Below are 27,237 nucleotides of genomic sequence, written 5' to 3'. Positions count from 1 at the left end.
GTAACGCTAATATGCACACTACTTGTATCGTAGATCGATGGCCTAGGGATTATGTCGTGTGATATGTAACCGGCCTCCCAGGAAGTATTTCAGAGCTTTGTTTACGATAGATTGGCTGTTGGTCCACAAGGATGGGAAACATTATTGTCCATGGAGAAAAGGATTAAGTCAGTCCCTTCGTGACATACAACATGGGGCAAGCTTCTTGGTACTCTCTGTTCGGTTTTCTTTTTCTGTTAACCGGGTGTCATTGTCATTGTCTTCGCTGTGACTGACCATGTAACGGTTGGCTATTTCCGAGGGGGCTTTAAGCCTAGTACGTACCATGGGCTAAATGGTCTAGCCTGCTTTGGCGAGTAGTACCCGCTAAAGCTTATTTGTTGAACCTTAGAATCAATCCAACCTCACCCGACTTGACTTCTTTTCATCCTGATTCATTGATTGTGGATGGAGCCACACCTAGAGCTCCGTGACCAAGAATTTAGATATACACGAACTACCGTCTCATGACATTCAATAGTATCTATTTTTGGCTTCGATACAAATACATGCGGACTTTCTCATTAGTTGTCCGACGTGCTGACGCAAGTCTCTCTGTCACGTATACCAGCGTTGTGACGGGATAATGAGTGCATTGTCTGTTAGCAGTCTTTAAGACTACCGTGCCTATCTGCTGAACGAAAAGTCGGATTGAAGGACATCCGTACGCAATAGTACTGAGGGAGCCAACCTGTTGATCTATCATCGTGATCCGATCTAAGATACTTTATATGCAATCGCTATACTGGAATCAAGACTATCGTTGCCTAATTACGGCATATTGAGCCAATGCCAAAGCCCACAGGTGTGAAGATACGAGGATGCTGAATCGACATAATAACAGTGATGGATACGTATATACCCGCAAGTAGATCCCGAAATTTGTATCTATTGTCATCGTTACGTCTATCCAACGTCCTTGTATCTATTGTTACTCCTTTTCTAATAATTCGATCCTGAGCGCTACTTTGTGGATATAATAGGATCTAACTAGTAGACTGTCAAGGAGTGGCAATGGCGGTTTCGCAGTAGCTGTGAAGCCATATTCTCCTATTTAAATTCAAACTAATGTAGCAGCATAGCAACCCTAATAGATACACCTTTTCAATGTCGTTGATAAGGTTTGATGAGGCTTACCGGAGGGCACAAGGGTTCCAAAGCCACCTGGCTTCTGTAAAGGAATTTATTTTCAATCCATATCTCCCTTGAGCTGAGGTATGGTTACATGATTCTGGATAGACGCAAGCCGAGTGATAGAAATCTGCGCTGGTTGAGTCATTGGCCTCGACACCACACAGTAGAGTCTCGGACGTATTTAACTTCTTTTAGGTTATAAGTTAGCGTATTCAGCATGGATGGCTAGATGATTTTACCTCGTGTTGGTCATGGCTGACCCATAACCCGCGCGGGTTTGGTCCCTACCCCGTTTGCGGGTTATGGAGAGGTCTAGACGTGTGAGATCCAGGGAACCCGAACCATTTTTGATTTCCGTGTCAAAGCCACTTGAAGTATCGTTTGAAAGCCGCTAGTACTCTGAAAAGCCTTGCTGTGCTGAAATGGATATTAATGCCAGGTTGTTCAGAGAAAGAACTGAATTTGTCTAGGGATGAACTGGCAACAGTTATCAAAGCAGGACAAGGTATTTACTGTACGCCTGCGTCGCAGGCTTAATCAGAGCTGCAGGAAGACTGTTTCAGCGATTTACTAGCTCTGTCTTTCGGACTCCCTGACTTTCTCTGTCCATTAGAACAAAATGGTATAATTCGGGAATAATCAAATATTTTACTTATTCAAAGCGTCGACTCAAGAGCTGAATGATGCGCTCAGTAACTGCCTGAACAGCGGATATAATAAGGATTAGCGCTCGCTTAATGATTTCCTAGAAATTTAAAACAAAGCAAAAAAAAATACTCTAATTATTGCCTTGGTAAAAAAACTGACTTATCCAAATAAACTTCCCAATAGCGGCCATATCTTAATAATATTGGAGTAACTCTTTTAAGATTGCTAACCTCTACCTAAGACTATTACTTATTATTAGTTACAGGACAATAGTCTACAAAACCAAGATTATTGTGTCAGCTAGTATTAGGGTACCCTTGATTTGGTTTCTATAAAAAGTATTTAGCTTTAAGATTGAAAATCAATAATATTGTACCTCCACTACGAAAAGATTCTACTCTGTAGGGTTCCCCTACGGGGCGCCTCATAGAGACCCTCCACTACGTGGCTACCACCTGTATATAAAACCATAGCTCCCTAACTTATTAAATTTGATTGTTTCCCCTCATTCATACGCCTGCTTTTCCGCTCGAAGAGACGAATGAAATCGCCTATATCGCTATATTATTATTGTTCTAAGGAACGCGCCAACGTGCCAATATACCCCCACATTAATCAACGCTTCCCATTACCCTTGGAATGTTTCGTCGCGGGGGTTTGGCTTCTCCAGTTGAGGCCGTTGTTGTCGCTGCTGGAGAAGCCAAACTCCCGCGACGAAACATTCCAAGGGCAAATAGCATTGAATTGAAGTGTCAATTAGATGCTTAGCCATATGGCATGTTCAAGTAGACTAGTTGAAGCGAGACACTCGACAAAATTGACAACCGAGAATTTGAGAATAACTAAGCGCAGCAACTTATTTCTTAACAGTCTCCACAGTTTCCGCATACGAGTGTCCAATCAGGGAACCATTCATCCCGAAGTAAAGTCAAGAATCTATCGATTACGGTGTCCGGTACCTAGGTTTTAATCACAACGGGCGAAGACCGCACACCAGTGTCCATCAGACACTTGTCGGCCCAGGAGAAGAAAACCTTGGAGGTGCTGACGGAGGCGTTGGATATGGGGATCAAGGGTCTGAAAGAAGTGCTATAGAGCGAAGATGATTGTGATAGTTCAACTCTTGAATTCCCGGAATCTTCCTATGGCTTATCATGCAATGAAAAGAGTGTAATGATACGGGTGGAGGTATCCAAGAGTTGTATCTGGCCGAGGCAAAAGCTTTACGGAACGCCCGCAGGAAGAGGTGGGTCCGCGGCCAACTGAGACTAGTGAATTCGTCTACCAAAGAGAAAGGAAAAGATATTCATTTCTAGCCTGTACATTCTTGCATGAGGTTGAGTAAATAATGACCTGGAAGATTGACTGGTTTGGGAGGGAGACGAAGGGAGAGGGAGACAAAGCTCTCTGAGCCTAGTACATTGCTTTCAGTGCTGGACCCACCACTTTGCCGCGGTAAAGTTGGCGATATCAAACTGATTAGTGTTATGACTTGTATCAGGCAAATTGTCAGCCCACCGCTCCCCATAGGATGCAACAGGCCACTACTCAGTACAGCACTCGAAGAAACCAGCTAGGAAGAATTACCATGCAACATGTCATTCACTTCTATAACGCAGAACACGGGTTGAATACATAGAATTGTGGGAAGCTAATAGCAAAGGAAACGGCAGCATTGATAACGTCAGGGCACAGCGCTTAGTGCATAAGGTGCAATAGCTTATTTGTTCTCTGGTAGATAAACACTCATCTCAAGCCCATTGGTGAATGGCAAAGTCATATTGCGAAATCCATTTCCTGGTTCTCTGAGGTAAGCCAACAAGTCCGCATATCCTTGAGCACCCGAGATAGTGTTGTCGGTAAGGACCACGGCGCCGTGTCGAAGATGCGGCTGGACTGTTTTGAGAGTTGGGAGGGCAAGTTTCGACCAGACTAGTCGAAGACGGTTAGTTGGTGCCCAACAACAAGCACAGGACCACGTGGACGGGATATACTTACTATCCAGTAAGAGTAAGTCGACCTCTGGCAGGTTCTCCTTCAGCGTTTCGAGGAGATCGCCCTCGCGAAAGTCAATCTCATTCTCCACCGCGGGGCCACATTGCTTCCAGTAGACTCGTGCAATCTTTGCCTTCTCTGGCTCTTTCTCTGTGGCGATGACCACACCGGGCTTTCCTGTCGCAGCCTTCGTTTTAGCTACCGCGAGAGCTAGATAGATAGTGCTGACGCCGAAACTGGTTCCCGCCTCCACCACATTCGTGGCTCCCATCGCGTTGATTAATTGATATACAAACTGACATTTATCCTCATCGAGAGCAATAAATTTATCGAGCATCAGCTTGTCGAACTCGGCTGTCGCATCCTTCTCAGGGAGCTTGTCCTCGAAGTCACCTATGACCGTGGCCGAGAAGACCTTGCCAGTTTTAGCGATGGTAGCTTCCTGCTCCAACGACAATTTATGGAGTTTTGATAAAAGTTGGAGCACATGGGGCGGTGCATCCACGGGTGATGGGGAGGACATATTGAATTGGAAGACGTTGGTTGATAAGGTTGGGATCGTGAGAACCTGGCCGAAAGCAGTGCTATTTATGGTCTCTGACAGGTGCAGACACTAACTTGATGACTCAAATTGTTGCTAAGCTCACTATATAATACGAAGTAGGTACATGTCTTTCCGGACGTTGTATGTGCCCAGTTATATGGTTGATGGTCTTGGCTTTTTGGAGACTTGGAACCAGACTGTATACGGTTAGCTCAATCCTTGGTACCGCGGAAATATCCGGGCTCGGCCTCTCGGAACTTCAAAAGCTTGTCCTTACATCGTTGTTCGTGTCTACGACCATAGGCTCTGGCGGCAGTCCGGTCTCGTCTGCGCGCTGGAAGTGCCGCCAATATGGAATCAATGATATTAAGTATATTGTGGGTTCATAGAGCGCGAGTATCGTGAGTTAAGGACCGAAGAATCAATGTTCACGGCAAAATCCCCCATAATGCCAAGAATACATTAAATCTGGTGCCCCTCATTAGGGCTTTTTTCGTAGGTGATCAAAGTGGGGAGGGAGCATGCCTTGGCATTTTGGAGTACTGAGTTAGTTCATCTACTTCACTTATACATATACCCTTAGGAGAAGCTTTGCAAACTAGTATGAGTATAAGCAAGAGTCTGAAATTGAACGATAATCAGTTTATTTAGAAGTACTACTACACAAAACTACCATGTCAAGGGTATTGTAATATTTCACAGTATTGATTACACTAAGAGCTCTTTCTCTAAGATGTAACCATATGCTTCTAACACTTTTCCAATCATGCGTACTACGTCCCAGTGTGCTTCCCCGCTCAGAAGTTTCGCCCAAAGCTTGATGACCCGAACACACAATTTAGAAAGGTGTGGTATCTCCCCGCCGCCTCTCACCGAACCCATCGCAGGGTCTGCCTCTGTCACAATATCAGTGAGATAGACAACCAGGGTTGTTTCCTCCTTATCGACGGGCACCTCGGACGTCCGATTTTGCATGGCAAGCAACCACTTGCTAACCACGAAAGCGCACTCAAGTGCACAGAGTGAATGCTGGAGGGACCAAGTAAAGGCCTGACTACGTGTCACGATACTGACGCCCATTTTAACCGGAATGCTGAGTGCGTGCGCAGCGTACAGCACTGCGTGTGACAGTTTAGTAGAGGGTGTTAGGGGCGGACTTTGGTGCATAGACATCGCAATCTCGTAAGGATTATGAGTGTTTAGAGCGCGCCACGGACCCACATCCACAACCAGCCGAATATAGGCCATTCGAAGCAAAGCTGTGGAGTTGAAGGAAATTGGGCCTTGTGGATTTCCAGGACTGAGGGATGATTCTGGGTCTGTATACCATCCACTCTCCCAGTTCCTCAGTGCTTGCTCCACGTTTGCTGCATCTGCTGGAGAAAGGCTCTGTTCTGAGCCAGGTTTGTATTTGCTCAACTCGCGTAGGAAGTAGATGTGTTGAATCAAAGCCAATATGAGGGTGTATCCACCCAGTGAGGAATATCCCTTGACGATTTCGTTGTCCTCCTTTCGCTCTAGGAAGAGATTCGAAAAATATGATTGAAATTCTGGCTCAGGTTCCGATCTACCCCGGATTTCCTGCCACTCCTTCTCAGTCTGGGCCGCCCAATCTGCTTCCCGCGAAGGTAGGTTGATGATCAGTTCTGAGGTTCGAATGGGGGGCGGGGTATCATTGACTATAGTGTGGAAATTTAAAAAGCAGTATATTATAGCGATTGTCCGCTTGAACCCTTCGATTTGAACCCATTGACGCCAGCCAACGCCTTCCGGTGTCTGAGTTTGCACCTTCAGGAATTCTTCCTTTCGCACAAGATTGACTATTGTGTTTTGTAGACCAAAGGCTTTGTTATATATGGCCTTTGAATTGCCCCATGTTGCCATTGCCATGAGCAAAAGGAGTGTTTGTGCAGCAGGTAGTGGATGGAATTGAGGGATGCCGGCCTGGCCCGCGGTCGAGTCTGACGGAACTTCTAGGACAGAGAAAGAGCTTTCCATCCATGGCTGACATCCGGGTTGCAAAACAGCCGATGCCTCATCATCTATTGGGAATGATCTATAGCAAAGCTCCGCTTTGCGGTTACGCAGACGTTCTTGGACTATGACATAAGACGCTTCGAACAGAATTCTCGCGTTATCATATTCAAAGTTAGACTGGGCTCCAATAACCGCCATGGCGAGTATTAGTTCAACTGGACACCTCTCTAGTGAGAATGTAGGGATGTGAAGAAATGGCAGATGACGGTGGAATCCCGAGAAGTATGTTCCGAGGTAGCGAGTCAAAGTATGTCGCGACTGAAGCACAAATTCAGGCGGAAGAAGGGGACTAAAGAATTGAACTTGCGCAAAGAGTCTATCCCAAAGTTGTTGCGTAATTTTCCATGGTTCTTGGTAAGTCTGCATTGACGGTAATATTTCAAAGGAAGGGAATGCTGAGGAGAATTCCTCAAATAGATGCGGGACCTGACGAAAGCCTGTGGCTTCATGAGATGGGGTAGTACTAGGATATTGCCAATGAATGCTGGAAGGCTGAGGGACCATCTCATCGAATAGAGAAAATGAGAGTGGCAAGTTTGGCTGGTCATGGGCTAATTGTGATGCTACAGTCATATTGTCAATAATGTGGGTCAAGTCACCAAAATTAGGTGCCGACTGATCCCATAGCACCTGGGACGAGTCGACGGGAGCCTCTACAGACATTGCGGCTGGATTATCCTTAGGAGTCTTCGAGAGACCAGAGGAAGGTGCGTCTAAAATGGGAGCCAAGAATGTATCGGAGGGTGGTAATATGGGCGAAGAATGGCCTGGATCATTGGCAGTGACGACCGTGTCTTGTTCTTCATGGATATGTGGTGATGTTACTTTTGCACCATGAAGAAGATAGCCAGAATGCTGCAGCGATTTGCCGCGCTTATCCAAAGGAGCTCCAAATCCACTTTTAGTGGACGAAGCAGCAGTATGGCAGAGGCGTAGGTGACGTGCGAGAAGGTCACTGATTCAGCCATCTTTAGCCGAGTGTACACTTAAGGAGTATCTGTATCTGTTTTTACCTTCTGGTAAAGGTTTGTGGGCAGACGGTACAGCCAAAGGGCTTTTCCTTCGTATCTGTAATATGTGAGGGAGGGTTCGCATCCAAGAATTGGAGTTCCTACGTAACCGTTCATGTCGTTGCAAGTGCTCATTCCGTTGAAATTGTCTAGCACAAAATTGACACCGGAATAACCTGCTTTTCTTCCTAGGAGAAGACGTATTTCGACGAGCTTGCTCCTCTGCAATTCTCTCTACGGGTGACATTCTATGTTTCTTTCTGGGAGGCATCGGCAAAGCTTGACTAGACATAAGATATCCAAGATGAGGAGATTCGTTTCGCTTTTGACGATGCAGCCCAGAAATGCTGAGTCATCTACGAGTCACGGGACCCGTGGTGGTTGTTGTTGCATCACTATAAGTCTATAACTATATAGCAGGTTGTGGCTGGAAATTCTTGAATTGTTGTACTGGCCATTGCAGTCTCAGTTCGTGGGGAGGTTTCTCGTCAAGCTTCGCCGTCACTTAATACAGTCTTTCAACCGATACAGTCTAGTTTAACATCCAAATCGATTTTTATCGAGTCGTAAATATACGAGATGATGACTCACAAGGCGTTATTTAAAGACTAAAATACAATCCACTTTCTTTCTTTCTTTCTTTCTTTCCTTCCTTCCTTCGTTCTTTTCTTTCTCTAGATCCTCACTTAACCATCCACAATGGCTACTCATCTCAACTTCGTCACCCTTGACGTCTTTACCACCACGCCCTTCAAGGGCAACCCCCTGGGTGTCGTCCACCTCCCTCCTGGGGCCCCGCTCTCTCAGGCCCAGAAACAGGCCATTGCTCGAGAATTCAACCTTTCAGAATCAGTTTTCATACATGATGTCGACCCAAGCAACGACCCCGACCCGCACACCCGCCGCATCGACATTTTCACGACGACCGAGGAGCTCCCCTTTGCCGGCCATCCCACCATCGGCACGGCCAGCTACCTCCAGGCGCAAGGGATCAACAAGCTCATCACCAAGGCAGGTCCCATTCCCATCCGCTCCGATGCGGGAGAAGGGCTCGTTAGCGCTGCTATTCCGCACGACACCCATCTCAACTCCAAGGTTCTCGGCCACATCGAGTCAACTCTTCGTGCGGACCGCCTGCATTCCACCCCCGAGATTCGCTCAGCAGAGCTTCAAGCTCCTATTTTCAGCATCGTGAAGGGGATGACTTTTGCTCTTATTCCCCTCCCGAGTCTGGATCTGTTATCTCAGGTTTTACCAGGCGCTTTCCCTTGTGCAATGCGCGACCTTGTTGATGTAGAATGGAGTGAGACGTTCATCGGGCGGTACTATTATGTTATTTCCGGGACGAGCGTCTCGGACTCTGGGGTAAGGACGGTTCAGTTGAGAACGAGGATGGTGGAGGATCAGATAGAAGATCCAGCCACAGGGTCGGCAGCGTGTGCATTGACAAGCTATCTTGCCCTCCAGAAGTATAGCGAGACAAGAATTCAGTTTCAAGTGACACAGGGCGTGGAGATGGGGCGGCAGAGTGATATTGCAGTCGAGGTTAAGGTTGATGTTGGAGAGGACGGGGTGAGGAGGGTAAAGGAGGTACAGCTTGGGGGCAAGGCAAGACAAATCATGAGTGGAGGTATTCTTGTGCCTTCTGTTTAAGCAATTTAAGGCTCTCTATTCGTGGTTCAGGGCTTGCCTAGGGTTTCATAACAGCAGCCAGGTTGATCCCTCACTCCACATATATTGGTCGAACACCTGTTCCATAGCAAAAATTGATAAATTGACAATAAAGTACAGGCGATCTAGGACTGCATAGTTATATTGTATGTTCTTTTATTAATGATCACTAGACCTAAGATTGCTGAAAAAAGGAAAAAAATTATTTTTCATCATCTCCTTTCCTTGATGAAACTATACAAAGATACGGACTAAACTTGCAGTCAAGTAGAATATCTATAAATATGTATCTATTTGTAATTTCGTTTCGAATACAAGATTTTGTCGGTTTGCATTAGTATGCAGACTATCTATACTAGATAAACCACTAATCAATCCTACAAATAAATGGAATAAGTATGAATATATTAGATAGGGGGTACTGGTCTCTGTGGATTCCGCGAGTTATAACTTTGTCGAAGAACATGAAAGCGTGGCATTCGGAAAGACGGTGTTCGGGCTTTGTTTTTCATCGTCGAGGGTAGTAGCGAGGCTTTGCATTATCTCGCTGAACTTGTCGATCGAGGCACGGTGCAGTCTTTCGTCGTGGGGACTTGTCCTCTTTTAGAAGCACAGGAGGCACACGATCATGCTAATGGGCGGTATTCTGGACGTGGAAAGTTTGTTCTCACGGGTTGAATGTGGAGGGCGCTATGCATTGTAGTTCATCACTACTTCATTTTCCAAGGGAACGTTCCTGCGTTACCAGTGTTTGTATCTCAAAATGTACCTAATCTAGTATAATAAGGATGACCAGGCTTAACCACCCCTTAACTGCGTGAAGCGATGGTTGCTATATTTCTGAATTAGATATTATCTCCGCCATATAGAACTGTAATAGAACTCAACTATTGCGAGAGTATTTTGTAAGGCATAACCAAGGAGCTGCTGGTACTCCGTATAAGCAAGTATACCCGTACCGTGACTCCACTCGGGTTCCCGATAGGCTACGGGTCCGGATAACCCCATTAGCCTATCCGGGAAGCCCTGTCAACAGAGCGAGATGCCGAATCTTTCGTTCATACTAAGTGTCTCCATCGGACCGTGACTTCGGCAGTCCTATATAAGGATCTCGACGGCCATCATCAAGACTGACTGCGCAACAGAATTACACGTATTGCCTCGAAGCGTGTATATATTACCCCGAACGCTAGTTATTCCCTACCAAAGATTCGGTCAAGTTCTCCAACAGTTCAAGATGCAGAGAATAGTGGTTATCGGGACGGGCTTTGCTGGAATGTGGAGCGCCCTTGCTGCCATGCGCTTGATTGACCTGCACGGAGGGAAAGCTACCGGCATTGAAGTGACGGTCGTGTCGCCAGAGCCAACACTGGTTATACGTCCCCGATTGTACGAATCAGGCGCGAAAAACATGAGTGCTTCGCTTGAAGATCTTTTCCGTGTCACAGGTATCCACTTTGCCAAAGGCACAGTCGAGACTATCTACGTCCCGCAACGCCTGGTGAAGATTGTGGACCAAGCTGGGGTGTGTTCGACCATTTCGTACGACCGGCTTGTGCTAGCAGCCGGCAGTCGCTTGAGACGTCCAAATATCCCCGGGCTTCGTGGGCACTCATTCAGCATCGACCAGCTTGGGGAGGCGGCAGACTTTGAGGCTCATCTGCACAGTCTAGCCTCCCTTCCTCCTAGCCCGGCTCGCAATACGGTTGTCGTTGGAGGCGGCGGCTTTACGGGTGTTGAAATTGCAGCTGAGCTACCCGAACGTTTACGTTCGATCCTCGGCCAGGAGGCAGAAGTGCGCGTCGTCATTGTCGAACAGGCCACCGAAATTGGCCCTGAACTGGGAGCCAACCCACGACCAGTCATTACTCAAGCCCTAGCAGAGCAGGGGGTGGAAACAAAACTTGGGGCGGGAGTTATGTCAGTGGACGACAAAGGTGTGGTGACTACCAGCGGCGAGCGCATTGAGTCCCTCACGGTCCTCTGGACAGCTGGACTAGAAGCAACCCCATTGACGCAGCAGATACCAGGGGCAAAAGACAAATGCGGCCGTCTTCATGTCGATGTGGATCTGCGCGTTCCATCCGCGAAGGATATCTTTGTGGCAGGTGATGCAGCCCTGGCCGAAACAGATGGCAACGGCCACTATGCAATGATGTCGTGTCAGCATGCCATGCCCCTCGGCCGCTTTGCCGGGCACAATGCTGCTGCCGATTTGCTGAACGTTCCGACTAAGCCCTACTCTCAACCTACATATGGAACGTGCCTTGACCTGGGCCCATGGGGAGCAGTTGTCACTGAGGGCTGGGATCGTACAGTCAGGTTCAAAGCATCTGTGGCTAAACCGATCAAGGAAAATATCAACCGTGTTGTGATATATCCGCCTAGTGCTAATCGTGCCGAAGCGTTTGCTGCTGCTGACCCAGACAGCCCTGGCCCTACTTTGACTTGAAATTACCGGATCCGGGATTTTATACATCGTTTTTGATTAGATGGATCTTAGATTTGCGGGGATTGGATGAAGTATCTTTATAGTTAATCTCTAGTTATCCTGTCTAAGCTATACAGCAAATAAGCTATTATCATCAATAAGCAGATACCATTCTTTGGCTCAATACAAAACCTGGGAATTGGGAACCCATCGCCAGTACCCGTTAAATTGATCCCCGTAGTTTGAGGTCCTATTTTTATACCGCCCATAACAGACCTAGCTTGGAGGGTGGACAATCCATCGAACTTGTACCCTTTCTCCGTGGGTTTTTTTAATAAAGTAAGTATTTATACACAGGCCTGGCCTGTGTAATAGCCGCACCTTTGTACTAAGACCTTTAATAGTAAGACACTTGGATATAACTTACGTGAGAAAGTATCTATCACGGGCGCCTCGAGCGCAAGAGCTTTCGCGCTTCTCTCCCTCTTTCAAAGGCTCCCCAACACGTGTCAGCCTTATGCACTGACTTATTAAGAAACGATTGACATTTGCTGACCATGAATGGTTGGTCTTGACCAGGAATATGAACGGCTATATCCCGGAGAAGCTTAGCTACTTTACACGAGACTAAAGAGAGATATGTGCTTTTACAGTTACTTATTATATAAATTCCTCAGGAAGTGAGAAAAAACGTGCTTAGCTGCGTGGTGCAAGTGGAAACTGAAAGCTCTATACATAGAGGCAAATAGCTAGATATATACCACTTATAAAATGAGATAGACTAATCACCGACCCGCCCTGATATTGTCATATCAAATCATGCAGACCGACACCAGTAAATTACTAGGTTTTTTTTTGATTTGCAATAAGGTGCATAGCTATCCATACAAATCAAATAAGCTGCATATATAAGCTGCATGGCTAATTATAGTACCCGACTCATACAGCTGCATGCTGCAGTGAGCTGGGCCTATAACAAACTCAATTAATGTTTCTTAAGCAAACGGGAACTCGGTCCACATCCTTGGATATTAAATAAAGCTGAATATTCTATGATTCCATTCTTGCATGCTTACCAAGGGCGCAGATCGGGAGACGATGTCAACGTTTAGGATACATTTGTCAAAGACCTGGAGAGATTCTTATCGAAGGATTCAAGATTATCCCATAAGTTCAGAATCCATTATACCCTGAAAACTTGTAGCCGATAGGCAAAGTCTTATTTAGATAAGCGGAGAATATGTAGTCATCCAACAGTGGAGATACCGGGTTAATTAACTAGCGCTAGATCTAGCTTAGCTCTTGTCATATAGCGGGAAGGTTGTCACAGTAAACATTGAGTATGCCCTAATATACCCCAGGATACCCTGAGTAAGAACCATTCTCTCACTATCAATATCTCCCAGCACTAAACCCAGGGATTAGAGACCAAGTGGACTTCCCGTATCCTCACTCAATGCGAAGCACCTTCCTGAACAAGCTCGATCGGAACCGAGCCCGACGGTGCCTTGCTAAAGTGGAGATAGCGTCCAAAATGGAGCCACGAGCAGGCTTATCAGCAAACTAGTTTAATTACTGTCTTAGCCCCCACGGACGACCGACGGGCCACCGGGGTATTCCCCGCAGAGTGTTCCAGCATAAATAAGACGAATTTTGTCCGTTCTGGCGACAGGGTCAGAGAGAAGTAGGTGTGTATCAAGTCGTTTTCTCCTTAGATCTCGGTATGCAGCTGCAGAACCTTATTCTCGTCGGCTCCTTGGCCGCAGGAGCAGTAGCAGGAGACCTTCGGAGACAGGTTGCCACAAATGGGACAGGCAATGCTTGTGCACAGATCAGCAGTAGGGCCTCTAGGACTTTAGCGGCTTCACCGTCGGGTGGGTTTCGTGTGGACTTTGCATTGTTGCAGGAGGAAGCTTTATACTAACTTGCACCATGTTACAGCTACCCCGGTCGTGGATGGTGAGCTTGCTCTGGCCTGCTTAAAGTCGGTTCCTCTCGGGAAGGCGGAGGCTCTCCAGTTGATGGAGTCGATTTTCCCTTATGTGGAGTGGCAGTCCGGTAGGTTGAGCTTAGCCATCCCAGCTTCGTGGTCGCAAACAAGGATTCTGACATTGAGTACCAGATACCTCGTATATTAAAAACCCACCCTCTGCTTATCTCGAGCCAGCCGTGGATATCTGGGCTGAACTGAACAAAGTGTACGACAACATCAAATCTGACAAATATGCCGGTGAATATGAGTTCCAAGCGGATCTCTTCAAGGCATTCAACCTCGCCCATGACGGACACTTCCGTTTCTTCCCCGACCTTCTGACCAAGGTGCTGACGTTCCATCGCAACGTTGGTCTGGTTTCCGTCAGCTTAGACGGCAAGGAGACTCCCCAGATCTATGTGCACAGTAAGCTTGTTCCTACCAAGTCACCAAAGACCCCGTCGACAATAGTGCTAACTTTATTAGCCGATATCGTCGAAAGGGTAGAGAACGGACTCGATCCATCTCCAGTGAAATCCATCAATGGGGAGGACGCGGTAAAATACCTCGAGTATTGGTCCCAGCTAGGAAGTCTGAACGATCCCGACGCACTCTACAACTCCCTTTTCTTCTCGAAGCCCTTTGCAGCAAGCACCCCGGGCTTCGACGGTTACTTCTCAGGAAGTGCCCGCTACGGATACATCTATCCTGGAAACACAACGGTAATCGAGTTCGCCAACGGAACGAGCAGATCCTACCGAACCACAGCACAGATCAAAGCCGACCTCACCGGAGTGACCGACGGCCAAAGCCTGTACCAGAAGTTCTGCACAGGCCCATCCAGCACGGAATCCGCAGCGTCAACCACCTCATCACCAGCAGCAACAGCAACCGCCACTCCAGCACCAGGATACCCAGACCCCGAAGTTATCAGCTCAGACAACGTCATCTCCGGCTACTTCCTCGACTCAGACAAGAACTCCGAAGTCGCCGTCCTGAGCATGTTGTCTTTCGAGCCCAGCACGCCCGCCGAGTTCCAAGCTGTGCTGGAGAAATTCCTCCGCCACGCCAAAGCAGCAGGTAAGACCAAGCTCGTCATCGACCTCTCCGGCAACGGAGGCGGCTACATCCTCCAAGGCTACGACACCTTCCGGCAGCTATTCCCCAGCATCGTCCAGGACGGATACACACGCTTCCGTTACACCGAAGCCCTCGCCGCCATGGCCGAGCAGTTCAACGCCGTCCTCCCAGAGGACTTCAACCCCGACAGCGCGACGGACGACGAAATCCAAATGTTCGAATCACCACCAAACTACCGCTACGACCTAAACCTGGAAAACAAGCACTTCACCTCCCTCGAAGAGAAGTTCGGCCCCCGTGAATACAACGGCGACCAATACACAAGCATCATCCGGTGGGACCTAGACGACCCGCTCACCACCGTCAACCAGACATACGGCATGGGCATGGAGATCACGGGGTATGGCACGCGCCGGAACTTCACGCAGCCATTTGCAGCCGAGGACATCGTCATGCTGTATGACGGCTACTGCGCTTCGACTTGTACTCTCTTCTCCGAGTTCATGCGTCTCCAGGGCGGCGTCAAGAGCATTGCTATCGGCGGTCGGCCGTCCTCGGACCCGATGCAGGGAATCGGCGGTATCAAGGGATCCAACAATTTCGCCTTCTCCTACATTTACTCTCTCGCGCAACTGGCCATCGATTCCGCTCAACCCGGTCAGGAACATAAAGCTAACTGGACGGCGCTCACGGAACTAAGCGAGTTGCCCACCAACCGCTCGACGGATACCTCCATCAACGTGCGCGACAATATCCTCCCGGAGAACCTGGACGACGGGCTTCCATCTCAGTTTGTCTACGAGAAGGCCGATTGCCGTCTCTTCTATGAGCCCGAGATGATCGTAGATGTTACTGCGATGTGGGAGGCTGCTGCCGATGCTGCTTGGGGTAACAAGGAGTGTGTTAACGGACATCTCGGGTTGAAGAAGCGGACGGCTACAAGAGCTCGTCGGAGTAGGATTTTCCCACCGCGGAAGATGACCGTCAATGTGCCTGCTAATCCGGTCGAGGATCGCTCGCCTTGGTGGACACAGAAGCATGGAACTAAGGTGCCTCTGTGAGCATGTGGAAACTCAATTTACCATGGCTTTTGCGTGGTAGCCCACGACAGAGCCTCCCTTGGCTCTTGAATCAAACCTTAATGAGACTTTAAGCGGTCAGGATGAGTTTATATAAGATGTTAGGTAATCTATTTCATAGTAGTAATCGAATGTATACTAGAATACAGAGATAGGCCGTCACATTGCTCCTAGTCCAAATCCTAATAGTCTTATTGCCTATCTACATATCTCCTAAACTGCCGAGTAATATAGTCAATGGAGAGATAAAGAATTTATGCACTCAGTTTGATATATAGGAACTAGTCATTCGACATAGACACTATCTGCAGTACATAATAGATAAGCTAAGGATATAAAAGTTATTTATAATAATTCTTCTTCTCGAAAACTGGTTCTACTATTCTTTCAAATATACGTATTGAATTTACATACTAATTTGTAGACATAATTTGTATATCAAGTACAAAGATGGCCACAAAACCAGATCCGAATGCAAAGCTACTAACTTCAAGCAAGGTTATGTACAGGAACAAAATTGCATTAGGCTGGACAGTAATATTCCGCACCAGGGGGTATAAGAAAAAGAAAACATACTATCACAGAGTATCACAGCCGAAATGCCTCTTAACATCCTCCTGTGTTGATGATGTTTGTACATAGTATTTACAATTACAGTCACCGCGACTGTTCCTGTTAACGCATATCAACAGGCAGTTCATGGGCCATTGTCTTGGGACCACCGGATAACTCTGAACGAACAGGATTATTATCAAGCTCCGCTACAGATACACCTTTGAGCTCTGTAGCCGGTGTGCCAGCATTAGGGCTTATGACAGGTGTGACCTGTTTCCGTCGACGCAGCAGGAACCAAACCAGTGCAATTATAAGCGCAACGCCTGCACAGCCGCCAACAACACCACCGGCAATAGCACCGGCATTGTTGGATGATGTGTCAGACTTGGATTCTGTTGCGGCCGGGGGATATGTATTTGTTTCGGTTGGTATAGCAGACGTAGATAGTGTTGGTGATGCTGATGCGGATGGAGTGCCTTCAGTAAGCAGTGATCATGGCGTTAGTTCCTGTATGCTTTCATTTCATTCTGTTCAATCTAGAGCTCACCACTTGCAACGAGATTGAGTAAACTCTGCGAAGGATTATCCAGTTCCCCGCTTCCCGGATCTGCGCAGGCAATACCTGCTCCACCTTCGCTAAAGGTTTGCACAAAGCCGCGCTTCCCCTGCAGACAGCAAAAGTAATCCTGATTATTGATATACAGGTCCCAGGTCTCATTGTTGGCGCAGTGTGGATCTTGTTCGATTAATGCTTTGCACCCTGACTTGGTACGACAACAGACATTTCGATCATTATCACTCCTTTCAGATGAGCAATACGTGCCTTCAGGACAGCAGTCATACCAGCGGCCCCAAGGGTTGTCGCATTCTTTCTCATTTGCGGCACAGGAGCCGTTTCTCCGAAGAGTGAAACCAGCAGGCGGGCTGGAGTAGTAATCATCCATCTTTTGTAACAGCGTGAGGGTGTAAGCTGGACCGGTCACCACCGGAAGCCTTTGAAACAACTTGTAAGGTTTCAGTGAGCCGCAGAACGGGAGTTGAAGGGATAATATGTGGGAGTGGAGCCAGGGCAGAATTTCCCCGATTGGGGTCAAGACAGCCGAGGGCTTCAGATGCAGATCGCCAATCTAAACCTCGTATTGACTTGTTGTGGAGGAGAACCCCAAGCACCGGAGCCCCTTAGCGCATTATTACCCCCACAATAACATTCCGCCAAAGGGTCTGTTCCTGCCCCGGAGTCTGGGCACTGCGGAATTGTGTGTCAGGATTATCCTTCCATACAGAGTGGAGGACCAGGAGACATGGGAAGGCAAGCACATTATAGATGTCCCAGCTTCAAGAACAACTTTCCAATACTATAACATGACTCAATGAGCTGTCATACTACCCTTTTCGTAGAGGTAGAAGTTTCAAGGAACGATACGTCAATAAGAGAAATCCCTGGCAGCATATCAACCAAGAAGAAACAAAAAGCCCCCGATGATCTATCAGACCAGGACGACAACCAAAGACTCCATGCCTAACTTATAGTCTATGTGGTGTTTCATCGCGAATTCCTCCCGTCCCACCTCTGCAATCAAAGACTTTAGTCGCACCCGGTCTTCCTCAGAGGGATATATAGTCCATAAGGCTTTTTGTGCAGCTTCAACCGCTTCTGTGCAGTTTTGAAGACCTTCCTCCTTGAGCTTCTTTGTTGCCAATTCCCATTCTTCGAGCTGACACCTCCACTCAGTTAGGGACGTATAGAGATCCTGTTCAGATATGTACGCTTTTGCCCCAGCCAGGTGAAACAACAACCGTAAGCTTCCATCGGTTGCCCAAAACTTCTTTTGCGCGTCGACCCACAACTTCCAGGGCACGACATGGTCCAAACTTCGATCCGCAAACTCCGCGCACTCTTCGGCAAAACATTGCCAATCATGTCTTGTCAAACAACTTAGGGGGCGCTCGCCGGTGTGGTCGTTTTATGAGGCTCTCGACTTTAGTCTTCCGAGAAGGAGTCTTTCGATAAAGTTATAGCGTCTCGATATATTCTCCATAGACCGATTAACCAGATTCTTCTCTATCTCCATCCACCGTCGGGTTTCCTGCTCGCAAGCTTGCAAGGAGTGCTGCGAACACGTTTGAGTACTCTGCCATGCCAGGATGGCAGAATCCAAAAACTGCATGTTGTCATGCCATTCTCGAAATAGTTGCCAGCTAGGAGTTGGATAGAAAAGGGACTCCCGGCACGCGTTCAGACTTTTCTTCCATGTCAACTGCACCCGTGCCCAGCTCTGGCAGACAATGTCATAATCTTGACTGGCAATTCGCCATCTGCTTGACTGGTCGCCACGAAGTAAGCTCTCTGACTCTTTCAGTTGTTCCCAGAACGCCGAGTACGCGTCTTGCCATGCTTCTGCCTCCTGATACCAATTGCTGGCCTGTGCCTTCCACCGGGTACCGGCCTCTTGCAAGTCGGCACACTTTTTCTTATGGTCCCCGAAATGGACGTCTGGGCTACCAGGTATGCCCGGCTTCCCCAGGACCTCGATGTTAGACCTGGAATGGCTCGAACGAACACGCTCCCACCTAGACATGCCTTCGCCGTCCATCAGTCCACGAACATAGCAGTCTCCAAGAAGCTCGCAAGCGGCTGGGAACTCTAATCTTACTAGGAGACGTCCATCGCGACGTCTCCGGAGGATAAATGGTGTCCTACCTCCCGGGAGCACGCAGACACGGTCACCCTTCTCCATGGTGGCAGGGCCCAGGCCAATCCTACCGTGCGCTGTAATGAAGAACCTGCGACGGTATGTTGCTTGTATAATCGAACTGCGAATGCTATTTGAGTTTAGGGTTTGGGCACTAAGATCCGCGGTATCTGCCATAAGTCTATAGGGACGTAACAAGTGTCTCTCTCTATAGTCAGGTACTTCTCTCGCCAACCAGCATCCGATAAGATCTCTGTCGGATGGAGATAGCCGTTGAGATTGGCCAGTCACAGCATCAAACACAAGGTCAGCACACATGGTGCGCTCGAAGTCATCACGGGTCATCATATTCTCGAAAAGGAACGAGTATTCAGCAATTACCGCAAGCCATGAGCTTATTGTCGAAGTTAGTACTGCATCCGACCACATCGTTTCTCCGACAGCCATAATCCGATCGACGATCAAGGCTGGTAGAGAGATACGGCCTTGTTCATGCACTCGCAAGCACATATGCCCTCCCCAAGGCCCGTAGCACTTTTCAATAATTTCACGGTACCTCAATGGTCCTATATAACAGTCCTGATATGCGCTTGATACTTCCTCCGATTCCTCCAGTTGCACATATATTGTGGAGTTCTTGCATGCAGTGTAGTGTTTCACACTCTCTACTCGGCTCTGTATTGATGCCTCAAAGGGTGAACTCCAATCGGGAACCCACGAGGGCAGTGCATGATTATTCTTCATTGTGAAATCGCCCGTCAAGACACCGAGACTCTTCGATCTGGATATAATATCGAGAGCGGTGCCAACGAAAACATCCCGCTCTGAGGCCGCGTAATTAGGCTCAACAGAAGGTTTGTCCTTTGCAAGACCAAGCAGAGCATAGACCTTATCTCTGGGGTCTGTTGCCTCTCTACCACTGAATTGGCGCAAGAGCTGTAACAATGTTATCTGTTCAGGACTCTGCCATCTAGCTCGGATAGACTCAATGCTGAGGATTCGTCTAGAGAATTCAAGAAGGACTTTCGTGTCGTTTACTGCGAGTGAGGAAATCTGCATCTGAGAATTTCCAAGCACGCGGTTTGCGGCCTTAACGAACATCTCCCACGGAGCAATCATAGAGCCATACAAGATCATAATCTTGGTGGCGATGACCACCTCTTGGATAACCCAGACTCTCTTCCACCATTTGACTGCGGAGAGAAATAGTCTTAACGCTTCCATGACCTCGTCTAAGCTGCCTTGACCTTTGCCCGCCATAAAGCTGTTCATGTCAACTCCGTCGGCTAAAAGTTGGATGAAACAGAAAAGGTAGCTCCCATCCTTGTAACTCATCTGCCTCCGCCAGACAAGGCCCGTATCTTTCTCATCGAGAGCCGCCGTAGAATAGCATTCATGGGGTGCGATTGTATGTGCTATGGCATCGCTCGTGTCGGAAGGGTGGTTAAAAGATTGGGAAAAGCTCGGAGCGAAAGCATCGCCCAGATAAACAACCACCTCTTGACTTTGAGCGTAGATCTTTCCCATCATCTTCACCTGTTCTGTCTTCTCTTCGTCGTCGGATTGATTTATGCAGACAGCATCGATCCATAAGCAAACAGCCTCGCTGTCACTGCGTAGCTGCCGTAGGGCACGTCGGAGATGTCTCGTGATATATACTGGAGAACCATTTAAGTAAATAGGTTGCGAGTGTTTCGACCGGCCCCATACATAGGATAGGGCCTTGTATTCCGGCTTTCCATTGAGTGAGACGACACGCCATTTACAACGGATTGGGTCGGACCATATGCCGGGCAGGAGGATCAACAGTCGGATCTCATTCGAGAGAAGCTTTTCTGACTGTTCCATTCTCAACATGAAAGTAACAAATATGATTAGAAACGGAGGTAGGGTATGCTCCGCAGCATCGATATGGAAACTGCGACCGACTGTTTCGCTGAGATGCTAAGTGAAGCACATTGTTGATTTGTACTGCGTCAAATCCGACGAGAAAAGGAAGCGATCGCGACTCATATACCCTGAGTCTCAGCCTTGGGCACTTGATGTACTCAGCCTCATCTTCGCAACTGTGCTGCACCGCCACAACACCACTCGTTGTAATATATGCCAACTCATAGTATAGAAGAACCTCCGGGAATAACCTCCGCCTTATCAATCGACCGATAAGTCAGCTCTCCCCTCATTCTCTCCACAACTCTCAACCCCACCACGTATATTTAATGAATAGAGTCATACCCTCCTTAAAACACCAACCCCAAAAATCACAACCGAAAAGAAAAGATAAAATGGACCCTCAATCCCTCGCCCAATCCCTAACCCCATCTAAAGTGCACGCCGCCCACGCCCTCATAAAACCCTACATCCACCGCACGCCACTATTGACCAACAAAACCCTCAACGGAATAGCCTCCACGCCGCAAACCCCAGATGCGTTGAAGGGAACACCCTACGAGGGACAGACACCTGCGGCCCCGACTATCCGGTTCTTCTTCAAATGCGAGAATCTGCAGCGCATTGGCGCGTTCAAGGCCCGGGGCGCGTTTCATGCTCTGCTGAGACTCATTGAGGAGAGGGGGGAGGAGGAGGTTAGGAGGATGGGGGTTGTTACGCATAGTTCTGGTACTTTTCTCTTCCTATTGCTTCCTTTTTCTTTTGTTCTATATGTTTGTTTTCTGGTTCTTATATTAATAAACCTTGATGCGTTGTTATATTTGAATCATCAATTGAACAGCAACTAATAAAGAACAGGAAACCACGCGCAAGCCCTAGCCCTCGCATCCTCCACGCTCAACATCCCCTCCTACATCGTCATGCCCAGCATCAGCACCACCTCCAAAATCGAAGGCACAAAAGCCTACGCCACGAAAGTCGTCTTCAGCGGATCAACAAGCACCGAGCGCGAAGCCGTCGTCGCCGAAGTCCAGAGCCAAACCGATGCCATCCTCATTCCGCCGTACGACGACTTCAACATTATCTGTGGCCAGGGCACGACGGGTCTCGAGATTGAAGAGCAGTACCTGGAACTTCTGGCGCAGAACCCACAGTTGAGTGTCCATGGTTCGTCTGGGTCGGGGTTAGATGCGGTGATTACGCCTATTGGGGGTGGGGGTTTGAATGCTGGTGTGGCGACTTTCTTTTCGGATAAGAAGACGAGGGTTTTTGGGGCGGAGCCGAGTTTTGAGGGCGCGGATGATTGTCGACGAGGCCTGGAGGCCGGGGAGCGGGTGACGAGTGTCAAGTCGTTGACTATTGGGGATGGATTGAGGACTCCTGTGGGATTGTTGAATTGGGAGGTTATTTCGGATAAAAAGAAGGTGGAGGGCGTGTTTGCGGTTACGGAGGAGCAAATTAAGGCGGCGATGAGGCTGGTGTTAGAGAGGATGAAGGTAGTGGTTGAGCCGAGTGCGGTGGTGGGTTTGGCGGTTTGCTTGTTCAATGAGGAGTTCCGGAGGATCGTGGAGAGAGAGGGTGGTGAAGAAGGTTGGGATATTGGAATCGTCTTCAGTGGAGGAAATACCACTGTCGAGGCGATAGGGAAGCTTTTTAGTTGATTCAAGACATAGATGGTGGGTATAGATGTCTGTTGTATAGAGCACATATCATACTTGAGATACCATGTCAGTCAGACAGCACATAGACATCATTCAAAGTTCACTCCGTCCGTCCCAACATAGAACCCAAACATCCCTCCATCCATTTCATCCAAATTCTCCACCACTCTCCTAGGCCAGTCCTCCCGGCCCCAACCGTTCACCCATCCGACAAACCTCCCCTTCAAGACAACCTCCTGCCGCATCGGAGCTTCTCGCTGCGCTTCATGAACAGTCATCGCAGGCGGGAAAGGCCTAACTACATCCCGCTGGACAACAAGCCGTAAAGTCGGAAACACTCCCCAGGGCCCGGGAAGCGAAGACCGGAACGATGGAGTCCTTGAGAAAGGGACATCCGAGGGATCAAACAGGGGAAAGGGTCCAGCAGGCCCGGATGCAGAGATTTGACCAGGCATGGACCTCCCACTCCATGCAATGGTGGTGTAAACAACTGCACAGCTAAACAGTCGTTGCAGCCGTTTCAATTCCGCGACGAGATCTGCATACATATCGAAAAGATAAAAGCTTTTCTTCTTGCGCCGTTCACTCTCGATCTCTTCGTAGGGGCGTCCGATGTCCTCTGTGCGAGCGACTTCGTCGTGTAGTTTATCCTGCCAGAAGAAGGCGCTTGCGCTGTCGATGATGATGGTGTGGAGCGGGCGGGCAGAGGAGAAATGGCGTGTCAGGTCGAAAAGATATTTGTCCATGGATTGGAGAGTAGATAGAAGAGCTGCGGAGGACTGAGGGCGGAAGACGTGGACATGTTGCAGGGAGGTCACCAGCAGGGTGTGGAGGTCTTCCTCGGTATACGCAGGCACACCTTCTGTGGTCGTCGAGTCTGTCTTCTCATTCTGGCTCTTGAATTTCTTGTGCACAATTTCTCGAGCCACGGTAACAAGTCGCTCGGCGTCAAAGCGGCCGTCCGTGTCAATGAAGACGACTGCAGATCCCCGGCCGAGCTTGACTCCGTGAAACTCAGACGGCAAGATCGCGATGGCAGTCAAGTAGTACAGAGTCTGGGTTTTGCCGGCGCCAGATGACGTACTTGAAATCTCCAAAACTGGGTCCGTACCTTTAATACGGGCCGGTGGGAGGATCTGCTCTCCAGCATAAATGTTGAGATCATGTTCTGGCTCCGATTGGACGGGTGGTCCTTCGTGATAGACTTGCTCTTGCTCGTCTTGGTCAGTAGTGGTCGGTTCTGGAGGTTGATGTTGTGCTTGTGCCCAGGCAGCAACAGCAGGAATTGGCATAAACACTCCTAGCAGGTCATCCAGTGCTTTGATCCCGAGGCGCTGTCTCGGGGTGTTATTGCTACTCTCATAGAGGCAATTCAAGTCATGCAGGAGCTGTCATAGTATTAGCATCGACTCACTCAGCACATACCAATGCAGTTGAACAATTGGCCAATTTTTTTAGAAACTATACATGAAGCGAGATAGGTGAAACGAAGTATACGAACCTGATCCAGAGTCTCCTCATGCACCTCGGCCAGCAATTTCTCCCCAAAGCTCGCGGCCATTGTCACGGCCTGTCGGGATGATCATGGATGCTGTGACATATTATGGCTTCCACAATTAATACCCAGTACTCTACCAATCGTAGTCAATATCATATAATCCACATACGTTGGTGGTGAGTGTACCACCCACAATCCACCGAGCAAGAGTGATATAAGAAGATGGAAGATGGAACGATATGCAACCCATCGGCATCGGATCCGACTCGTTCCCGCCCATGATCAATTCAACGTCGCAAATCCACTCCGGATTAACTCGAAGTAACCACACACCAACGCCCCAAAGCCACAACCCACGATTCCCCTGTCCAAATCAATCAATTAATTACTGGATCGCCATACAAAATACGAAGAAACTCAACAATGGCCCCCCTCGTCCCGATCTTCTCCGCCGAAGCTCTCCCCGACCATGTCAGCATCGTGCGCAAAAACTTCCAAGAACGACGTCGCAAGGGCGGTCCCGTCGAGTTGGAGAAATGCAAACTCATGGAAATGGTGCAGTACTCGTGTAATCCACCGCAGGATGGGATCCCTGCACCTGGAGTGGTGGTCTGCAAGCCGGTCGTGCGGTTGTTCAGACGGTGTGCCTGGCTCGCCTTGTTTTCGGTTCTGCGGTCGCTGACGATGGTCTTAGGTGTGCCAATGGGTTGACGGTGGAGACGACAGCCTGGGAGCCGATCAGATTGGAGGAAGAGGCGAAGCGCAAGGCTGCAGAGAGCAGCTCAAAAGTGAACAGCAAATGAAGGAGGGTCGTCTATCTTACATGCATAGCTACGGTGTTGATTGGCGTTCGTTCTACTGGTCCTCGCTGACGGGCTGATCTCTGCTTATGATGCTCAATATTTATATTAAACTCTGCTGCATGGGTATCTTCTCGAATACGGCTATAAAACAAAAGTCAAACGCCTGACGCCACTCCGATTTATTTGTCCTCGTCCCATCGCTCATGTGCTCACCCAGCTATCCACTCGCGAGATATCCGGAGCTTCTTTGTTGTTTGGCGGCCGTTCCTCGGGCCTTCGATTCCCAGTCGTCGTCCGACGCCAGAGATCCCTCTCGCAGTTGATTATGGGCGGCAACTCTATGTTCAGTGACACCTTGTTCCGAGCCTTCATATCCGGATCAACCGCGCCAGAGTCAATCTCCATAGGAGCGGGAGCCCCCGGAGCCGTTGTGTTCTTTTGCATCTTCTTCGCGATACCTTTAATCGTCTTCTCAAACATACTATCCATCGTCTCCGTCCTCCGACCCCATGGCTTCTTATCCCGACCTGACGAACCAAGCTGATTATCCTTAAACGCTGCGCGTGCAAGCTTGCGCAAGGCCTCCTCGCCATGGCGTCCATCCTCTGTTGCCCGTTCCCGAATCTTCCGCGGGTCTTGTTCGCGCTCAGTGAATACGGGGGTATGTCGGTATGTATGTTTACTAGGAAATTCGGGGAAGTGCTTCGGAATGTATGCGCTTCTCGCACGATCGTCTTCGCCACTTAGTTGCGGACCGAGGGACGGCAAAGTCTTAAAGGAATCATCTTCTTCCGGGGGAGGGCTCGGCAAGAGCGTGGGGACGGGGTCGACATTCGGTAGAGTTTTCACATGGGGCAGGAGATCGTCGACGCGCACACGGTGTTTCTTCAACGCATGTTCGAAATCATGGGGGACGGGTTGAGTGCGACGAGATGAGAGCATCGACTGGCGCACATATGACGCGAATTTCAGCAGATCTAGAAGCACAGGCCCAGTCAATATCTTTCCTCACAACACCTTCAGTTACACCTTATAGCATACACTCTTCGGTCGCAATGCGAAAACTCTCCAGCGCCGCTGGATCGGCCAGATCAAATCCTGTTTCTCGTAAGGTCTGCCCGATAGAGCGGTTCATTAAGTGGTCGACGTAGGCGTCATCGGTGATGGCGGGTTCCGCAAGCGCAACATTCACGGGCGTTTGCAAGCGATGATGATGGTGATAAGGGCGCTTTATGCGCTTGGCATCAGGGGCATTTGGCTGCTCCGGCAGCGACGAGGAGGAGCGTTTGACCTTGGGCTCGGCGGCGAGCATGGCGGATTAATGTTGATGTCGTGGAGAAGGGCCGAAGTGACGAAGACAAACAGCAAGTCTGCTGGGCGGTCACGTGGATTAATATGCCTAAGGCAGGAACAGACAGTACCTCGACCATGACATTCAGTTCAGTTCAGCTCTAAAAACAAAATACACTTAAGAGAATATATAGTAAAATAAAGTATCTCACATAAATCCCCATACCCCAATCCCCAAAATTTCCCCACTCACATAAAAAATAAAAGACAAAACCAAGTACAAAACGACAAGGAAACACCCGGACGGCAACGAACCAGTCAGGCCACTCAAAGCGGTCGCTTACGCCCGGAACGGAAAGCTTCAACCTCGACTTTCAACATCACATCACCACCGTCCTTCCCTCTCCCCTCCTCCAGCTGCCCACCACCACACACCCCAGCAGTCCCTAATATCTGCTGAATCGCTACACCTCCGCATTCTACATCGCCTCGGATCATCAATCCCTCACAATGGCCGCCATCGCCCCCATCACCGGCGTACGTTCCTCCCACCCTTCATGAAACCTTTCTCCTCAGTCCACCCCAGACTTCCCACCGTAAAGGTGACCGAGAAACTAACAGAAATACCACAGATGCTCCGCCGGAACCTCGTCCTGGACCTGAGCACCGCTTTCGGTAAGCCATGATTCCCGTGTCGGGCAATGCAATAGCATTCAGAAACGTCACCCGGTCTACCGGAACCTCGAATTCGGATGCAACCACCTCCAGCAATGCGCAATTCATTTCGAAACCATCATGTCGAGAGTACGGATACTAATGTCTATATCTCCAGGTTTCGGTACTACCTTCGGCTACCTCTGGTGGTACGGTACGTATCATCATTCTCCACCAAGTCAATCCTCAAAAGGATCCCCAAACTAACGAAGAGAAAAAAGGCTACCACCTCCCCCGCGTCCGCGCCCGTGACAACTACTACGTCCGTCTGGAGCAGGAGCGCGCTGCTGCCCAGGAGTAAATCTTCGAATCATGACCCATGCATGAACCTCGCTCGACTGGATTTGTCAAGGATAACCCGATGATGCTTGTTTCGTTTCGGTCCGCTTTCGCTATAGATGTCTAGAAGGAATGGGACTGGTGTTGTTGGTTCATTAGTTGGGTTGGGGACATGTTATGGGAGTGAGTCAGTGAGGTTGAATTAAATGTGAAG

General features: G+C 48.8%; 11 protein-coding genes across 11 annotated transcripts; 5 read left to right on the top strand and 6 right to left on the bottom strand.

Moving 5' to 3' along the window:
• Positions 1–3,541: 3,541 nt before the first annotated feature.
• Positions 3,542–4,339, bottom strand: AO090701000575 (O-methyltransferase; the record flags this gene model as incomplete). The annotated part of the gene is made up of 1 exon (XM_023237244.1): positions 3,542–4,339. The coding sequence occupies one exon, from the start codon at positions 4,337–4,339 to the stop codon at positions 3,542–3,544; it is 798 nt and encodes a 265-aa protein (XP_023092202.1).
• Positions 4,340–5,068: 729 nt separating this feature from the next.
• AO090701000576 (fungal specific transcription factor domain-containing protein) lies at positions 5,069–7,060 on the bottom strand (the record flags this gene model as incomplete). Its single annotated transcript, XM_023237243.1, has 1 exon — positions 5,069–7,060. One exon carries the CDS (start codon positions 7,058–7,060, stop codon positions 5,069–5,071), a length of 1,992 nt encoding a protein of 663 aa, XP_023092203.1.
• Positions 7,061–8,106: 1,046 nt separating this feature from the next.
• On the top strand, positions 8,107–9,060 carry AO090701000577 (PhzF family phenazine biosynthesis protein; the record flags this gene model as incomplete). Its single annotated transcript, XM_001823352.1, has 1 exon — positions 8,107–9,060. One exon carries the CDS (start codon positions 8,107–8,109, stop codon positions 9,058–9,060), a length of 954 nt encoding a protein of 317 aa, XP_001823404.1.
• Positions 9,061–10,315: 1,255 nt separating this feature from the next.
• AO090701000578 (NAD(P)/FAD-dependent oxidoreductase) lies at positions 10,316–11,530 on the top strand (the record flags this gene model as incomplete). The annotated part of the gene is made up of 1 exon (XM_023237242.1): positions 10,316–11,530. The coding sequence occupies one exon, from the start codon at positions 10,316–10,318 to the stop codon at positions 11,528–11,530; it is 1,215 nt and encodes a 404-aa protein (XP_023092204.1).
• A 1,702-nt stretch (positions 11,531–13,232) lies between these two features.
• Positions 13,233–15,622, top strand: AO090701000579 (uncharacterized protein; the record flags this gene model as incomplete). The annotated part of the gene is made up of 3 exons (XM_023237241.1): positions 13,233–13,383; positions 13,451–13,567; positions 13,632–15,622. 3 exons carry the CDS (start codon positions 13,233–13,235, stop codon positions 15,620–15,622), a joined length of 2,259 nt encoding a protein of 752 aa, XP_023092205.1.
• A 1,109-nt stretch (positions 15,623–16,731) lies between these two features.
• Positions 16,732–17,139, bottom strand: AO090701000580 (uncharacterized protein; the record flags this gene model as incomplete). Its single annotated transcript, XM_001823355.3, has 1 exon — positions 16,732–17,139. The coding sequence occupies one exon, from the start codon at positions 17,137–17,139 to the stop codon at positions 16,732–16,734; it is 408 nt and encodes a 135-aa protein (XP_001823407.3).
• Positions 17,140–19,102: 1,963 nt separating this feature from the next.
• On the bottom strand, positions 19,103–20,736 carry AO090701000581 (HET domain-containing protein; the record flags this gene model as incomplete). Its single annotated transcript, XM_023237240.1, has 2 exons — positions 19,103–19,139; positions 19,205–20,736. 2 exons carry the CDS (start codon positions 20,734–20,736, stop codon positions 19,103–19,105), a joined length of 1,569 nt encoding a protein of 522 aa, XP_023092206.1.
• A 437-nt stretch (positions 20,737–21,173) lies between these two features.
• On the top strand, positions 21,174–22,439 carry AO090701000582 (threonine/serine dehydratase; the record flags this gene model as incomplete). The annotated part of the gene is made up of 2 exons (XM_001823357.1): positions 21,174–21,507; positions 21,637–22,439. 2 exons carry the CDS (start codon positions 21,174–21,176, stop codon positions 22,437–22,439), a joined length of 1,137 nt encoding a protein of 378 aa, XP_001823409.1.
• Positions 22,440–22,528: 89 nt separating this feature from the next.
• On the bottom strand, positions 22,529–24,000 carry AO090701000583 (putative Rad51 family DNA repair protein; the record flags this gene model as incomplete). The annotated part of the gene is made up of 2 exons (XM_001823358.1): positions 22,529–23,827; positions 23,941–24,000. The coding sequence occupies 2 exons, from the start codon at positions 23,998–24,000 to the stop codon at positions 22,529–22,531; spliced, it is 1,359 nt and encodes a 452-aa protein (XP_001823410.1).
• A 360-nt stretch (positions 24,001–24,360) lies between these two features.
• Positions 24,361–24,740, top strand: AO090701000585 (uncharacterized protein; the record flags this gene model as incomplete). The annotated part of the gene is made up of 2 exons (XM_001823359.1): positions 24,361–24,578; positions 24,632–24,740. The coding sequence occupies 2 exons, from the start codon at positions 24,361–24,363 to the stop codon at positions 24,738–24,740; spliced, it is 327 nt and encodes a 108-aa protein (XP_001823411.1).
• A 201-nt stretch (positions 24,741–24,941) lies between these two features.
• On the bottom strand, positions 24,942–26,052 carry AO090701000586 (TBP-associated factor 8 family protein; the record flags this gene model as incomplete). The annotated part of the gene is made up of 2 exons (XM_001823360.1): positions 24,942–25,717; positions 25,782–26,052. The coding sequence occupies 2 exons, from the start codon at positions 26,050–26,052 to the stop codon at positions 24,942–24,944; spliced, it is 1,047 nt and encodes a 348-aa protein (XP_001823412.1).
• Positions 26,053–27,237: the final 1,185 nt, after the last annotated feature.

The sequence above is a fragment of the Aspergillus oryzae genome, chromosome 5 (assembly GCF_000184455.2).
Source record: "Aspergillus oryzae RIB40 DNA, chromosome 5".
NCBI classification, from domain to species: domain Eukaryota; kingdom Fungi; phylum Ascomycota; class Eurotiomycetes; order Eurotiales; family Aspergillaceae; genus Aspergillus; species Aspergillus oryzae.
Note: the sequence above shows the minus strand (reverse complement) of the source record. Positions and strands in the feature narration are given on the sequence as shown.